The 18,085-nt window shown below is 39.1% G+C and overlaps 1 protein-coding gene and 1 pseudogene across 2 annotated transcripts in view; one reads left to right on the top strand and one right to left on the bottom strand.

Moving 5' to 3' along the window:
* LOC137645965 (dynein intermediate chain 2, ciliary-like) overlaps positions 1–18,085 on the bottom strand; it is a 469,865-nt gene that overhangs the window by 49,184 nt on the left and 402,596 nt on the right. For both annotated transcript variants that reach the window (XM_068379045.1, XM_068379046.1), the window contains exons 6-7: positions 2,164–2,321; positions 1,466–1,630 (exon numbers count right to left, since the gene is read on the bottom strand). In XM_068379045.1, the coding sequence (XP_068235146.1) occupies positions 1,466–1,630; positions 2,164–2,321 (323 nt within the window). The remainder of the gene's footprint in view (positions 1–1,465; positions 1,631–2,163; positions 2,322–18,085) is intronic.
* LOC137644748 (zinc finger MYM-type protein 1-like) lies at positions 7,782–9,028 on the top strand (annotated as a pseudogene).

Raw genomic sequence — 18,085 nt, 5'->3', positions numbered from 1 at the left:
TACTAAAAAATTCTTTTTTCAAAAGGTTAACTACTGCATTGTATTTTTTCAGTGACTACTTTCCTCTTGGTAAGGGTAGAAGAGACTCTTTAGGTGTGGTAAGCAGCTCTTCTAGGAGAAGGACACTCTAAAATTAAACCATTGTTCTCTAATCTTGGGTAGTGCCATAGCCTCTGTACCATGGTTTTCCACTGTCTTGAGGTAGAGATCTCTTGATTGAGGGTACACTCGGACACACTATTCTGTCTTGTTTCTTTTCCTCTTGTTATTTTCAAGTTTTTATACTTTATATATGAAAGATTTCTTTTGAGGTTATTATTGTTCATAAATTTCTCTTCTAGTTTTTCCTTATTTCCTTTCCTCACTGGGCTACTTGCCCTGTTGGAGCCCTTGAGCTTAAAGCATCCTGATTTTCCAATTAGGGTTGTAACTTAGTAAGTAATAATAATAATAAAGATGGGGGTCTCCCTGTCTAACTCCTTTCTCAATCAGGATTTTCTCACTACCTTTATGTAGTTTTAGAGTTGCTGTACTTCCCATATAGCTACCTTCGAGTGTTCTAAAATAAGATTCATGTATAACCTTTCTTTGAAGGACTTTCACTTCTGAAGTTTTGAAAGTCAAAAGGTTTTTCGCTGTTTATGCCATAAATAGTGGTTTGTCCTACTTTGTAGAATTTTCCATTAGCTGGGTAATTACATGGATAGAGTCTGTTGTTGAATGCTTGCTTCTAAAGCTTGCCTGCTCTCTTGGTTGATTAAAGTCTAGGTGTCTTTCTATTTGGCCTAATACGATTTTTATAAATATTGTATATAGTACTGAGAATAAACTTATTAGCCGATAATTTTTCAGGTCTTTTATGTCCCTCCTTTAGTGAATTAGTATAATGATAATGCCTTTTCAAGCTGTAGGTATAGAGCACTCTTGCAGATTTTTTTTGTGTAAAGTTCAGCAAGTTTTACTACTATGAAATATCTTTCGTCTCTTATTAAATCAATTAATAGGTCACCTCCTACTGCTTTGCCTCTTTTCATGCCTTTTAACACTTTCTTTATGTTCCCTATATGCACGCGTGTGCGAGCACACACACAAATATATATTTATACACACACACACACACACACATATATATATATATATATATATATATATATATATATATATATATATATATATATATACATACTGTATATGTGTGTGTTTGTGTATTACAGTTCAACATACAACAAACATATATAGTATATATCTCTATGTAAATGCAGATGCAAGTGTGGCATCTCCTCTAAAGCAACTCTTCTCATCTTCAAATGTCTGAAGGAAAAGACGAAATCTTATGCTTTCAGTTAACATCAAAAGATTATTTCGAGAAAATGGTACTCTAATGGAATCCCTTGGTCTCTTTCAAGATGAACGAATAAATCTATATTTATAGAATTCATAAACATGAAGAAATATAAATACTTACTTTCCTTCCATGCATTCGCCTCTCCCTTTCATCTTCTTCTCTGCGTTTTCTTTCTCTCTTAAGCTTATCTTCCTGGTCTTTCTTGTAGAAATGATGAATGTCATTTGGACTGACATTTATCATAAATCGTGTGGAAGGAGGTGGATCAGTTTGCATACCAATGCCCTGAAATGAACGAGAAAACATATCGCCGTGATACATTCTTCTATATCTCTCTCCCCCTTTTTTCATCTTTTTACTAAAATACATAGTACTTTAAATTATGTAGTGAGTAATTTACAGCTGTCTAGTCAAGCAATCATACCACAAAGAGTTGCTACTGCAAAAGATTAGGTGGATAACCCATTCAGATTATGACCACAATAACCAGTATAGGCTTTTATGAATGTAAATACTGTACTTATTGCATTGAATTTCAATTGTGAAGCTCTCATAAGATGCATTTTTGATAAATCAAAGGACAAAAGGGGGTCTGGTTTAAGTTCCAATTTCATCTGATAAAACTCACATCGAAACATAAACAGCTGAGCAAACCCAACCCTCGTTGTGGTGCACAGCCATAGCAGTAACCTCCTCAGCAAAGAGCTTAAATCATTTGGCCTAGGCGGGCATCCATCTGGAGGCATGCAAATGCAATGTGAGCAAGTTACAACTGTACTAACCTAGAGACTAGTAACTTAACCAAGAAATTAGCCTACCTTGTGAATAATTTTTGTGGTTTGAGAAACTCGATCGCTAAAGTTGAATGGATTTGGCTGTGCATCTATTTTGGCTAACTCCTCCTTGGATATTTTCCCTTGATACAATTCCTCCAATTCGCGTCGTGAATCGTCTTTAAGGCCCTCTAGCTCTGAATCTGTGAATTTTTATGAAATCTTCAGACAGAGGTAAATATAAATTTTAGTATGTAGTTTTTAATTATTATTATTATTATTATTATTATTATTATTATTATTATTATTATTATTATTATTATTATTATTATTACTATCCAAGCTACAACCCCAGTTGGAAAAGCAAGATGCTATAAGCCCAGGGGCTCCAACAGGGAAAAATAGCCCGGTGAGGAAAGGAAATAAGGAAATAAATAAATGAAGAGAACAACTTAACAATAAATCATTCTAAAAGAAGTAACAACGTCAAAACAGACATGTCATATATAAACTATTAACATCAAAAACAGATGTCATAAATAAACTATAAAAAGACTCATGTCCGCCTGGTCAACAAAAAAGCATTTGCTCCAACTTTGAACTTTTGAAATTCTACTGATTCAACTACCCGATTAGGAAGATCATTCCACAACTTGGTAACAGCTGGAATAAAACTTCTAGAGTACTGCGTAGTATTGAGCCTCATAATGGAGAAGGCCTAGCTATTAGAATTAACTGCCTGCCTGGTTAGCTATGAATCGTTTGTGAAAAAAACGGCATGCAATAAATCTTCCTTAATGTTATCATCATCATCATCTCCTACGTCTATTGACGCAAAGGGCTTCTACTCCTGATACCAGGCGGATGATCATAATGGAATCAGTATAGACCGGCAGGGGTCACTCGTCTTAGTTAGAGAGGCACTGTGCATCACAAGGAACTGGCTATCCTTTTATGAATCTAGCCAAGGAATCCTCCTTAATGTACTGCAAACTATAGTCCATTTCTTTTATCGAGGCAGATTTGCACCGACTCGCAGCGGTGCCCTTTTAGCTCGGAAAATTTTCCTGATCGCTGATTGGTTAGAATTATCTCGTCCAACCAATCAGCGATCAGGAAACTTTTCCGAGCTAAAAGGGCACCGCTGCGAGTCGGTGCAAATCTGCATCACTAAAAGAAATTTACTATAAATTAAAAATGCAGTATTATTACAACACATATTTTCATATTGTATAAAAACCTAACAAATTTTGACTTTCAAATAATTTAGCATTATCCAATAATAAGCTGCTCTGTTTTAGATTTTTAAAAACTAGTTTTCTATACTGTAAGCGAAGAGTTACAAAACGGTTAGAAGTAAAAAAGATTATTGTGACTAGCCATGTGATCATGTCATAAAAAAAAACTTATGTAATTCTATTAAGTAAAACACTTCACATCTACATATCAGAACTGCCCAAATAGAATATCAAATATTAAAGATTAATTTTGAATGATAAATTAAAAATAATTATTCTTAACGCAAATTCAATTTGACGTGATGATACGAGTAAAGATAATATTTTATCTATAATAGTAGGTAGTAGGTTGTCCAGGGAACTAGCCACCCGTTGAGATACTACCGCAAGAGAGTTATGGAGTCCTTTGACTGGCCAGACAGTACTACATGGGATTCTTCTCTCTGGATACGGTTCATTTTCCCTTTGCCTAAACATACACCGAATAGTCTGGCCTATTCTTTACATATTCTTCTCTGTCCTCATACACCTGACAACACTAAGATTACCAAGCAATTCTTCTCCGTCCAAGGGGATAACGGACTACACTGTAATTGTTCAGTGGCAACTTTCCTCCTGGTAAGGGTAGAAGAGACTCTCTAGCTATGGTAAGCAGCTGTTCTATCAGAAGGGCACTTCAAAATCAAACCATTGTTCTATAGTCTTGGGTAGTGTCATAGCCTTTGTACTATGGTTTTCCACTGTCTTGGGTTACAGTTCTCTTGCTTGATAGTACACTCGGGCACACTTTTCTATCTTTTTTTCTCTTCCTCTTGTTTTGTTAAAGTTTTCATAGTTTACATAGGAGATATTTATTTCAATGTTACTTTTCTTAAAATATTTAAAATATTTTCATTGTCTCCTTTCCTCACTGGGCTATTTTCCCTGTTGGAGCCCCTGGGCTTATAGCATCATGCTTTCCCAACTAGGGTTGTAGCTTAACAAGTAATAATAATAATAATTAGTGTGAAATGAAAATATTACGTCTTTTGGAGAATGTAAAACAAAATATCTGCTTTTACTTATAAACCAAAAATTATCGAAATGCTTCAAAGACGGCCAATATTAGCCTTATAAACTTGAGAGAGAGAGAGAGAGAGAGAGAGAGAGAGAGAGAGAGAGAGAGAGAGAGAGAGAGAGAGAGAGAGAGAGAGAGAGAGGGGGGGGGGGGCAAATTCAGTAGCATAATCAAGGCTAATATAGTCTATTTCTGGCTTTGTATCCAAGCATCGCTTTCCACTGCTGTAGATAACTCTCAACAAACAGGAGAATTCCATTAGATACCTTTTCCTCCCAAGCTATGCATTCCCTTTCACCCATGTCACAGAGGTTGAAACGTAGAAAAAGAATAAGGCTTTCATTTATAAAGTTTAGGAACCAAGCGCTAATTATGCTTTGTATGTTAGCTATACAGTATTTGCAATTTCTCCGCACAAACATGGGCTGATCACTTCACATATCTTCTGACTCATGGCCGGGCCATCCAAACTATGCCTTCCTCTTCTTATAACCTATTACCTGTGGATTCCATTAAACTTCTGGTATTTTTGTCAATGCTTTTATGAACTCTGCCTCCTTATATTACTTATACCTGTACATGGGTTCCACTATCAAGATAATAATTCATATCCAATAGCGGTTTATAACTACCTTTATGGTTAAGATGTTTCCACCTAAAGAGTTCTCGCCCAACTCTTTGACTTGGAAGTTCAAGTACCTAACCATTTTTAGATTGTTTGAAGTACAGACCACTGAAACATTGTCGTCATTAGTACTCACTACTTTCAGCATTGCTACTGTGTTATATTAATATATGCCTCAATATACTACCATGACAGGCTTTGAGGGAGTTTCTTGTGTTGAGGCCTTAAAACATACTGTACAGTGGCGATTCTAAGAAGGGGGGGGGGGGGTCTGGGAGAGCCAACACCTTCCCAGTTTTTCAGCTGACCCCCCTCCCCTTTTGCATATCCTATTTTTAAATTTCATATATATACGGCATATATATATATATATATATATATATATATATATATATATATATATATATATATATACATATATATATATATAATATATATATGCACCTCAGTAAATACTAATGCGGTACCGACTGCCTCATGGTATCACACGTATCATACTTGTCAATACACTACTACACACTGCCTATTACGTCTCACTACCCCGTCACTCCTCATTACTCAGTCAGGGCATGAACATTTAACTAGTGGGTGTTGATCACTACAGTGAGTGTTGCTGCAGCCTCAACCACCACCTTCTGTAGGAGTATTGCGGACTTGCGGTATTATGATTGAGAGTAGAGTTGGTGTTATTGATGATACTTGGTAACTCGTGGTGCGGCATTGATAATGATTGAATGGTCGCGGTCCCATCTCTCAGCTGGTGTTTACCCTACTTCTGATCCTTATTCCAGCAGTACACTGAAAGTTTGGCGCTCGTGTCTTGTGTCATGTATGCCACTAGTGTATGCGTGATCCTTATACAGTGGAACTTCTACACACGAACGTATCTGCATCCGAATTTTCCAACATCCGAAGTAAAATTCGAGCAATTTTTCGACTCTACACCTGAATTTTATTTCGAAACACGAAGTAAGCAATTTTCGTCGTACCGGTTGTATCTGAATTTTTCGACACGCGAAGTACAATTCGAACATGTTCCTACTCTACACCCAAATATTTTTTCGACACTCGAAGTAAACAATACCCGTAAGCGTAGATGGTACTCATAGCGCCGGATGTATTTTTTATTTCCGCCGATAGAAGGCAGCACTTCGACCTCGGAGGGACCCTCAATTAGCGTGGCTTGGGTAATTCCTCTGTTCTCGTCGGCTTCGTGTGGTTGTGCCCTGTGCATTCTGCTATTAACTGTATTTTAATCGTGATTGTTTACGTACATCCTTTTACGTTTTTTTACGTAAAGCATGGGTCCTAAAAGGCTTAGTTTCGCAAGTGGTAGTGGTAGTGGCGAGAAAAGGAAGAAGGAAATGCTTTCTTTAGAAGTAAAGCAAGAAATTATTGAAAAGCATGAGCGTGGCGTCCACGTGAGTGAACTTGCAAAAGAATATGGCTGGACTTTCTAAGGTAAAGTGACGCTAAAAACCCGTTTCTTATTTATTACTTCTAGATAATTATTCTTTTTTACATGTATATTATCTAATTTAGAGTGCATATTGTCATGTGTAATTATGTGTAGTAATTTATTAAGGAGTTATCGTAGGTTTTTGGGCTCAACCACGGATTAATCCTATTTCAATGTATTCTTATGGGAAAATTCGTTTCTACATCCAAACATTTTCGACACCCGAAATCGGTTGTGGAACGGATTAAATTCGTATGTAGAGGTACCACTGTAATGAGAAGGTGGAAATTAAGTGTTTAAGTGTGTGTGTGACTGTGTCGAAAGAGTCTTGTATACTGTATAGTGCTAGCGACTTCTTGATTCTTAAAATGAACAGGTGGAAATGAAGGGTTTCATAGTTTGAGTGTCTGTATTGTGTACTATATAGCAACTAGTAAGTGCGTGATCCTTAAACGTACAGTTGAAAAGTGAGTGTCTGTATCGTGTATACTGTATACTGGGGAACCTCATGTAAGAGTAACCTCAAACGGGTTCCTATTATTTTGGTGCTGGGGGTCATACTAGATCCTAAATGTCAGCCACACAACCATGTGATGTGAGTTGCCAACTGCCGCTTTTTATCTCGCTGCACATGGTTGTTGGGTAATAATATGACTGGCTGCCCGCCTTATGAGTGCTCTAATAGATCAGAGAAGGGATACATGGGGTTGAATTTATTTCCTCTTAAACCAGGAAGAACTTCGAAGGAAAAAATTATAAATATTTACTTTAAGGGCAGCAGCACTTACAGTGATGCAAAATGCATCAATCAATTTGTTTTAATGTGTAGAACATGAAATCAACACTCGGTTGCCGTAACGGAAAAAAGGAAAATTCCATAAGAAATATGTACCCAATTTAGGGAATAATTTGCAAAAACACATTGGCTATAATTTTGCAACTTAACTAAACCTAAAACCTAGCCACACTTAACCTAAATAACCCTAACTTAACCTAATCTAAGCTAGCCTAACTAACAAAAAATTTTTGCTTTTACCTTAAAATTTCCCTTATTTTTCTATCCCTCCCTACTACCGCATATTTTAAGCTCGCTGCAGTGAACTAGGGTAAACATTATGATGAACTGAACACGGGACATGTTTGGAAGTTCCTCAGGTTCACTCCTAAACATGATTCTTTATAGTGGTCCCAATAATGAAAAATACACTAGTTTTGCAATACAAAATGAGATGATTGACACACTTGCATATATGGCGAGAGAAGAAATTGCATGAAGCATCAGTGATGAGTGGAGGGATCAGTGGTATTCAGAAATTAATTCGTGATAAAGCTCCTTTTGCACATTATATACACTGCTATGGACACAAGTTCTATTTAGTGCAAATAAATGTTGCAAAGTATATGCCACAAGCTGCTGATATTTTTTGTTTGCTTGAAGAACTTTATATATTTGCTAGTAACTCTGTAGTTCATGAGAAATTCATTTTGATACATAGCATGGAATGTTTCCTGAAGAACAAGTAAGACAACTGCAGCATCTCAGTGATACTAGGTGGTGGTGTCTGGCAACCTCATGTGAAAATGCTCTGCTTCGTCTGGCATGCATAATAAAACTTTTGAATGAAATTTATGCGGATGACATTGGAGCTCAAGCTATATCCGCTCACGGATTACTTGCTCAGATTGATGCAGAGATTGTTTACTTACTGCATTTCTTTCCAGATATTCTTAGAAGGATTAACAAAGTATCTAAATTGCTACAGGACAAACAGACAGACTTGGGAAAAGCAACAAAGCTAATAACATCTCTCCATGAAGATTTAGTTGATGCACGTAACTCTGAGTTGAATGACCATTACTCTGAGAAGGTCAATGAACTCTTGCAGGAAATGCTGCATTGCACCAACAACTACAAGTAAACGAATAAAAAAAACTTGAAAGCTTGATGAATTTATCATGCTTGAAACATCTAGTCAAAGAACTACCGATCCAAGTCATGTGCAACACACCAGGATCTTCTCGTAGACCATTTGATTCATGAATTAGACCGTCGTTTCTCCAAAGAATCAAATGCAATATTTTTTCACGCACTGTGTCCTGAAGTGCAGGCATTCTTGCTTGAAAAAGCTTTAAAGGCATGCAAAGGCATATACTATCAACGAAAGTGATCTACAACACGAGATCCCTCTGGTCAAGAACTTGCTTATGAAAGAGCTAATGTAGTCTATATCAATAACACAATTCATGTCATTCTTAAGTCCCTATAAGGCTGCATTTGACTGTCTTTACAGATTATTGTTGATTTCTGTCACTCTTCGGTTACGAGTGCTTCTAGTGAGAGTTTTTCAAAAATGAAATTAGTTAAAACAATTATTAGAAATTCAATGGCCAGTGCTAGATTGATTAACATTGCACTACTGTCTATTGAAAGTGCACGTGCTGAGAGTATTGATTTAGACTGTTTTGTTGACGAATTTGATAGTAGGAATGATAATCGAAGAATTAGGCTGCACTTAATATACTACCAATAAGTACTAACCTGTATGAAATTCAAGTCAATCCAAAAGAATGTTTATGTATGTCTTTCTCTTTGTTTAGCATACATTATGATAATCGCTCACCACTTCGTTCCTAACCCTATCTACTCGAGATACACCAGCCATACTCCTTAGACACTTCATCTCAAACACATTCAATTTCTGTCTCTCCGTCACTTTCATTCCCCACAACTCCGATCCATACATCACAGTTGGTACAATCACTTTCTCATATAGAACTCTTTTTACATTCATGCCCAACCCTCTATTTTTTACTACTCTCTTAACTGCCCCCAACACTTTGCAGCCTTCATTCACTCTCTGACGTACATCTGCTTCCACTCCACCATTTGCTGCAACAACAGACCCCAAGTACTTAAACTGATCCACTTCCTCAAGTAACTCTCCATTCAACATGACATTCAACCTTGCACCACCTTCCATTCTCGTACATCTCATAACCTTACTCTTACCCACATTAACTCTCAACTTCCTTCTCTCACACACTCTTCCAAATTCTGTCACTAATCGCCCAAGCTTCTCTTCTGTGTCTGCACCCAGTACAGTATCATCCGCAAACAACAACTGATTTACCTCCCATTCATGGTCATTCTCGTCTACCAGTTTTAATCCTCGTCCAAGCACTCGAGCATTCACCTCTCTCACCACTCCATCAAAGTTAAACAACCACGGTGACATCACACATCCCTGTCTCAGCACCACTCAAACCGGAAACCAATCACTCACTTCATTTCCTATTCTAACACATGCTTTACTACCTTTGTAGAAACTTTTCACTGCTTGCAACAACTTTCCACCAACTCCATATAACCTCATCACATTCACATTGCTTCCCTATCAACTCTATCATACGCTTTCTCCAGATCCATAAACGCAACATACACCTCCTTACCTTTTGCTAAATATTTCTCGCATATCTGCCTTACTGTAAAAATCTGATTCATACAACCCCTACCTCTTCTAAAACCACCCTGTATTTCTAAGATTGCATTCTCTGTTTTATCCTTGATCCTATTAATCATTACTCTACCATACACTTTTCCAACTACGCTTAACAAACTAATACCTCTTGAATTACAACACTCATGCACATCTCCCTTACCCTTATATAGTGGTACAATACATGCACAAACCCAATCTACTGGTACCATTGACAACACAGAACACATATTAAACAATCTCACCAACCATTCAAGTACAGTCACACCCCCTTCCTTCAACATCTCGGCTCTCACACCATCCATACCAGACGCTTTTCCTACTCTCGTTTCATCTAGTGCTCTCCCTACTTCATCTATTGTAATCTCTCTCTCATTCTCATCTCCCATCACTGGCACCTCAACACCTGCAACAGCATTTATATTTGCCTCCCTATTATCCTCAACATTCAGTAAACTTTCAAAATATTCTGCCCATCTTTTCCTTGCTTCCTCTCCTTTTAATAACCTCCCATTTCCATCTTTCACTGTCTCTTTAATTCTTGAGCCAGCCTTCCTTACTCTCTTCACTTCTTTCCAAAACTTCTTCTTATTCTCTTCATATGAATGACCCAATCCCTGACCCCACCTCAGGTTAGCTGCCCTCTTTGCCTCACGTACCTTGCGCTTTACTTCCACATTTTTCTCTTTATATTTTTCGTACTTCTCTACACTATTACTCTGCAGCCATTCTTCAAAAGCCCTCTTTTTCTCTTTCACTTTTACCTTCACTCCTTCATTCCACCATTCACTGCCCTTCCTCATGCTGCCTCCAACAACCTTCTTGCCACACACATCACTCACAATCCCAACAAAATTTTCTTTTACTAACTTCCACTCCTCCTCTAAATTGCCAGTTTCTCTTACTTTCACTTCGTCATTTGTCATTTTCAACCTTTCCTGATATTTACTTTTTACCCACGATTTTATTAGGTCTTCAACCCTCACTAGCTCCCTTTTACATTCACCTACTCTATTCCCCCACTCTTTTGCTACAACTAATTTTCCTTCCACCAAAAAATGATCATACATACCGTTAGCCATACCCCTAAACACATGCACGTCTTTCAATCTTCCAAACATTCTTTTAGTTATCAACACATAATCCATTAATGCCCTTTCTACTACTCTTCCATTTGCCACTCCTACCCATGTATATTTATTTTTATCTTTCTTTTTGAAAAAGCTATTACTTATCACCATCTCTTGCTCAACACACATATCCACCAGTCTCTCACCACTCTCATTTTCACCTGGTACGCCATACTTCCCAATGACACCTTTTACCTCTCCAGCGCCCACTCTAGAGTGGATATGAATGTGTTGAGGTGGTTTGGCCATATTGAGAAAATGGAAAATGGCTGTCTGCTAAAGAAGGTGATGAATGCAAGAGTTGATGGGAGAAGTACAAGAGGAAGGCCAAGGTTTGGGTGGATGGATGGAGTGAAGAAAGCTCTGGGTGATAGGAGGATAGATGTGAGAGAGGCAAGAGAGCGTGCTAGAAATAGGAATGAATGGCGAGCGATTGTGACGCAGTTCCGGTAGGCCCTGCTGCTACCTCCGATGCCTTAGATGACCGCGGAGGTAGCAGCAGTAGGGGATTCAGCATTACGAAGCTTCATCTGTAGTGGATAATGTGGGAGGGTGGGCTGTGGCACCCTAGCAGTACCACCTGAACTCGGTTGAGTCCCTTGTTAGGCTGGAGGAACGTAGAGAGTAGAGGTTCCCTTTTTTGTTTTGTTTCATTGTTGATGTCGGCTACCCCCCAAATTTGGGGGAAGTGCCTTGGTATATATATGTATGTATGATAATCACATGAGATTAAAACTATTGTTGATGTAGTTACATAGGCTAATAGCAATTTGCAGCCATGCATAACAATTTGCAACTAACCTCCTATGCCCCTTCACATCTATGTTGAACCTGAACTTTCATAGTCCTAGAATCGCCACTGAAGACATACCTTCTTTAGACTTGTCTTCTAGTTAGCATTTCCTGTTAATGACCACAGCTCTCTTAAGTTATGAAATCTCAATACCTTCTTTCCACTATTTTCCTTTTTGGAGCCAAATATTACCAAGAATTACAGTTAGCCTACTTGAAGAAAATACCATTTGAGTTGAGTGAGATATTACCACCATTCTTATTTTCGAGACCCTTCTCAGTCACCTTCTTAATGAATGGAGGAATGATTGGTGATCCTGCACAAATCACGACTGGGTGGATTCTTGCTGGTTCAGTGATTCTTAAGATAAATACCATTGTCCCTTTTCTGTTAAGCCCATGACCAGTTCTCCTCTCCTATACCAAATCCACAAATTTGTCTGTCTTCCATGTAGGGTAAGCTACTCGGATTTTTTTTTTTTTTTTTTTTTTTTTGCATTGCAATGAAGACCTCTTAAGATTCCTACGACTTTGGTCCTTGGAGTGACTTGAGATTTTTTTTTGTTTTTATAGTACTAATTACACAACTTTTAAATGGGCAGAATGCAATTGATAGTACATCTGGATGTTATTAGTAAAAAACTGAAGATGAAACTACAGGCTTTTATACCCTTTAGTACAAGACTTCTTTAGTTGGTGTGCTTTAATGAGTGTCCAATATTCTCAACTGGGATTACCTTTCTCAGCCTAATAAAGAAGCTTCAGCAGTATATTGTAATTAGTCAAGGTGACAAGAAGTTATCGACTTGAGGGTATCATCATTCAGTTGCGAAGTCGATATCTGCTATCCCCAATGCTGTCTTATTTTTTTATGTAAGGTCGAAGAAAGAGTTGGGATTATGATGACCCAAAATGGGGCTCCTTTCATATTTTCTTTGCTAGAACAATGCCCTCCCCGAGAATTTTACGGTTCAAGACTACTCTTCCAAGGCACGTCCCCCCATTCCATCTCAAAAGAGGGTCTTTATTAATAATGCACCACCTTCTTTTTTTGCTGGCTCTCCTCTCTTTAGGTTCTAAAGAAATTGACACTTATGAACAATTTAGTATGGAGAATCTAGCACTTTCCAACTACCAAGAAAAACAATGTCAATTAATTAACTTAGTTATAATCAACAATAACCTGGCAAGAAAAAACTGTCACATAATAAACTTAGTTAAAACAAGAATAATGAGTTATCATCAAAAATTTTGACTAGGATTTACGTACTGGAAAAATAATTTGCAATCCTTTCACTTAACATTTTCCTTTTGATAACTTATTATGTGTGTATTAAGTTTCTATGACCAAAAAATTGTGGAATAGTAAAATATGGGTCCAAAGATTTTCTTTCTAGGTAACATGATTTGTGTATTTTACCGACTTTTAATACGATGAACTGATTGTATAATTTTATCGCTAATTCTACTGTAATGTGTTACTTTGTATCTTCTCTTTAGCTTAAATATCATTTGCCTACATAAGTCTCCAGGCTATAAAAGTAGGCAAGATGATGAAAAGCCAATTACAAGTACCCATTCACCCATAACGTATCCATTATCATCCTTACTTTTTATGTGTTCCTGATATTCATACTTTAACTTTCCGTGCAGCTCAATGCCTTCTGCTATTACCTGTCTAAGTTCAGGTCCTTAAATAATTTAAATATATTTTAAACTTCCCTCTTTCATCACTTCAACATCCAATTTTCCTTTTGTAAAGTTTTCATAATTACTGTAACGTCACTTGTGCTGTTTTGTTCTCTCTTTTCTTACTTTTCCAAATTTCAAATTATACTCATGAATGGTAGAGGCAAGGGACACTGACAATGCCCTAGAGACTGACCATACATACACATGAGCAGCAACCAAGCCCCTCTCCACCCAAACTAGGACTAGGGAGGGCCAGGCAATGGCTGCTGATGACTCAGCAGGTAGACTTATAAACTCCCCAAAGCCACCTATTTAGCTAGAAAGGAAGGTGAAGTTGTAGTAACTACAAGAAACTATCGAGCTTTGTCACCAGACAGGGACATTTCCAATAGGCTACCATTAAACTTCTGTTATTATTCTTCCTCTCTCCTTAATAATCTTGTTTCATAAAAATTTTGCTTTTCTGTTTTACGTCTTAATTACTTATTCTGTATTTCACTTCATACACACACACATACAGTATATATATATATATATATATATATATATATATATATATATATATATATATATATATATATATATATATATATATATATATATATATATATATATATATATATATACTGCATATAGATGTGTGAAATACATATACATACTGCAGTGAAAGTTTATGATAGAATCAATAGACAGAGGGAATTTGCAATGATGAGATGGTATAGTGAAAAATATAAGTTATAGAAGGCGATTAAATGTTCTTAAAATGGAATCATTAAGTGGTTCAAGCCTTCTATTATGGACGGAAAGTCTGTTAAAATATGTAAGCAGAATAATGACTGGTCTGCTATGAAAGGTAAGATAAAGGACAGAGAATGCTTTCAATACAATGTTGTGGGATAAGAAAATGAATCATGACTGGAGCATGTAATGGTTGATGTTTGCAGATGATAATGAGATGACTGGGACAGTGTATAGAAATCAAAGACATGAAAAATAGTTTGAAAGTGTTTACAAGAGGATAAACTCGGAAGTAAAAGTGAACAAGAGTCAAGTTGTAAGGAAAATGGAAACAGGGTGATGGAGCACTGAACTTCATTCAGATAGGGCCAGAATAGAAGTAAGAAGCGATTCATATATAAGTGTAAATACAACATATTGTATGATGGCAAGATGAGAGAAGAGACGAAGCAGGAAGGTTAGCATAACGTTGAGAAGAGATTTGTCTTTGGATGTCAAGGTGGGAATGTATAAAGGGATTGGTAAACCAGTTTTTCATAGAAATGAATAGCTGATGTTTAAATTATTGAAATAGTGTAATTACATGTCATTTTTAGTGTAAAAGAGGAATTACTATGTACTATAAGTGTTAAAAATGTTAGTGTTAGTAAATCGATGTGTTTCAGTCACATGGAACGAATGGAAAATAGGTTAGTATGGAAATGTATAATTCCAAAATGTTACGAATAGGGTAAATGCGGAAGGCCAAAAATGGTTTAGATGGACGACATGCAAGGAGCATAGGACTACTGGTTAGTCCTTAATATTCAAGAACCTAAACAGTGCATGCGAGAACTGTTACTTTGTATAGCGGAGTTCAACATGCCCACTGTGTAGGTGTATAGTGACGAAAGCGGTAGACGTATTTTTGGGCTCAAGCCATGGCGTCCTGATGGAAGGTTCCTTTTTGGTAGCTTCCTTGGGTAAATAACTACTAAGATATTCCCAGAGAATTTAACCACAGGTTATCACAGAATTCTAACTTCTGGAGCGAGTATCCTAAAGGTTTCCCTTTTAAGACATCGTATATCAACAGGGGACGCATGTATTAACGCGCCACATAGCTATCTACACCCCGAACAGAGTTAATGCTTCGGTGTGTAAGGGCTGAGAATAGCTGGGAGCCGTTCCATAGCTAATCTCATTCGTGGCTACTACTGATACTCGAGACGTAAACAAACGGGCGCCATTGCTTAAATGACGTCACGTCCGTCTTTATCCTTTGTTCAGTAGCTCGCCCTACTTAGACGGATTTTCCCTGTGCTTCACTTATCGCTTTGCATCTACGTAATGTCGCTACCTTCAGCCTCGCCTTCTTCTGGAAAGTTGAGTACAAGGTTCCAGTATTGTTTAGTTAAGCTCTGACCGTAAAGTAAATATTACTTTCCGAGATAATTGCTGTTTTGTGGCAGAGCTGTGCCTCTACCGGACCCGCCATTTTATGGCGTCGTTGTTGTTATGCATGCCTTATTTAGTTAGCCACAACAACACTTCCGGCCTTATTTACTAATCGATTACATTAGTTTATTTAGTCTTCATAGCTAGGAACTTTTATATCGTGTTTCGACGCTTTTATCGGTCATCGATTGACCTCATACCAGTCGGCTACTATAGCTCCCAGGCCAGAGCGCCTGTATATAAGTGTTCATGCATGATTTTATTAGTGATCCTAGGCTAAGTTATGAAGATAGTGGCATTATTTTACAATACTTTCGACCGTGATGCAAGTGTTTTTTCGCCTTCAGGGACCATATAGGGGATAGGTTAGTTAGTGTCCCTTCCTAACCTAACCTACTTGTAGGACCCCTATATGCTTCCTTCATCCCCTGCCTTGGCACTCCCTCTGTTTAGCCTTGATTCCCTTTCTGAGTAAGGGGATCAAGTGTCTAATGGAGTATTCATCGCCTCTCAGTCCTCCCTAAGGGAATGAACCCCCCTTAGGGTTGCGTCCGAGAGTGAGGTTAGGCTAGCCCTTCCTCTATGGCTAGGAATAGTCTATGACTGTCCTGCCATAGCGATATGTCTTCTATCCTTCCTAGTTCAGGGCTCCTAGCCCTGTTCTAGGTTAGGTTTTGGAAGGTTACTCTGTCCCCTGCTGAAACTGTACCCATGCACCGTTTCAGCCTGGCGGCCTTATCTTAGGTTAGGGAGTGTCCTCCCTTTCCCTAGTGGCCGCTCTGCTACAGAACCCCTTCCTTGGAAGACTCTTCTCTTCTCCCCTCCCCACCTATCTCTTGTATAGCCTAGCCTACACTTAGGTTAGTCTATACCCATCTGTCCCCTGTCCTACAACTCCTCCTTAGGGCGGAGTGATAGGGCTACCTTGAGCTTCCTTGTGCAGTCCGCTCTGGTACATATACCCTTCATAGTGTCCTATGGGGTTAGCCACTGGATGCGTTCTGCATGTGGAGGTCTCTCCCCTCTTGGGTGTCCCCTAGCCCTCCCTTGGGCTACCCTAGCTCCCGGTCCTCTGCGACCCCGGCTCCTGGGTGATAGAGCCTGCCTCTATCATGGGTACACCCTCTCAGGGGGGGATGTCTGGATTCCATGACTGGACTTCTTACATCCCTCCCCCTGTCTCTCTCACTATCCGGGTGCCGGTCCCTTGCCGCCTCCACTGTCGGCGATACCTGCCTCCTACCTTGGTGACTCTCCCCTACCCTCATGCCGCCAGCCCCTCCACTTGCCGGGGGACTGTCGACCGCCGCCGGCTCCCGCCGACGGCCTTCCTCCTTCCTCCTAGCTTCACCGTCCGCCTGCCGGTCGGCCACCGGAGTGCCGGCATTCACTGCCGGCAACCTGGTTCAGCTATAACCATCCTTATCCCAGTCACCAATCCGGCATCCTCCGACCGCCGGAGCCGCCGCTCCTCTGCCGGCGTGCCGCCGTTGTGCCGGCGGCCGCCACCCTGGCTTTACTCTTGACTTACATTTTGTCTGTCCTAATGCCAGAAACTCTGCTGGAGCGTCCTCCAGCGTGCCGGAGGTCTGCCGGAACCTCCCGGAGGCGTCAAGGATACTTGCACCCCCTTCTCCTAGCTATCACTTGTATACTGATAGCCCTACACTGCAAACAGATAGCCTGTTTATACTCTTTAGATCAGTGCCTTGGTACTGTTCTATTAGTAATCATGCTGTCCCTTTGCATTCTTCAATATTCCAGCATGCTGCGTGCATCTTAGCGCGGCTGGTTGCCGGAAGCAGTTACCCTAAGGGACCTGTTAGCTCCCTAATTTGGGACTGAGTGATCTCAGTCCCAAACTTATCCTTGGTTTTCCATGGAATTCCATTGCCCTGTGGAATTTCAGGGAATACTATCCTGTGCCTTCGGCCATCTCGGATTACCCAGGGATAAAGCTTGCGGTAGCCAGACGGGCGAGATGCATGAAGTATGTTTTCTTTACTACTTCAATCTCTATGCATCACACCCTTTCTTTAAGTTAATATTAATGATTAATCTTAACTTAGCTTAAGAACCATTCTTATGACTCCCCCATACTCATTTTCTCTTTCTTCCACAGGAGGAGCAGATGAAGTGTGACTTCGACTTCTGCGCTGTGAAACGCCCGCACTTCTACGGGCATACGGCTTGCAGGACTCACGCCCCTTGTGCTAACAAGAAAGGGGATCTGAAATTCTGGGACACACTGAATTGTACGGTCTGCCAGGCTCAACTAGTTGATGCCTTCCATAACCCTCCC

Source organism: Palaemon carinicauda, chromosome 8, assembly GCF_036898095.1.
Source record: "Palaemon carinicauda isolate YSFRI2023 chromosome 8, ASM3689809v2, whole genome shotgun sequence".
NCBI classification, from domain to species: domain Eukaryota; kingdom Metazoa; phylum Arthropoda; class Malacostraca; order Decapoda; family Palaemonidae; genus Palaemon; species Palaemon carinicauda.
Note: the sequence above shows the minus strand (reverse complement) of the source record. Positions and strands in the feature narration are given on the sequence as shown.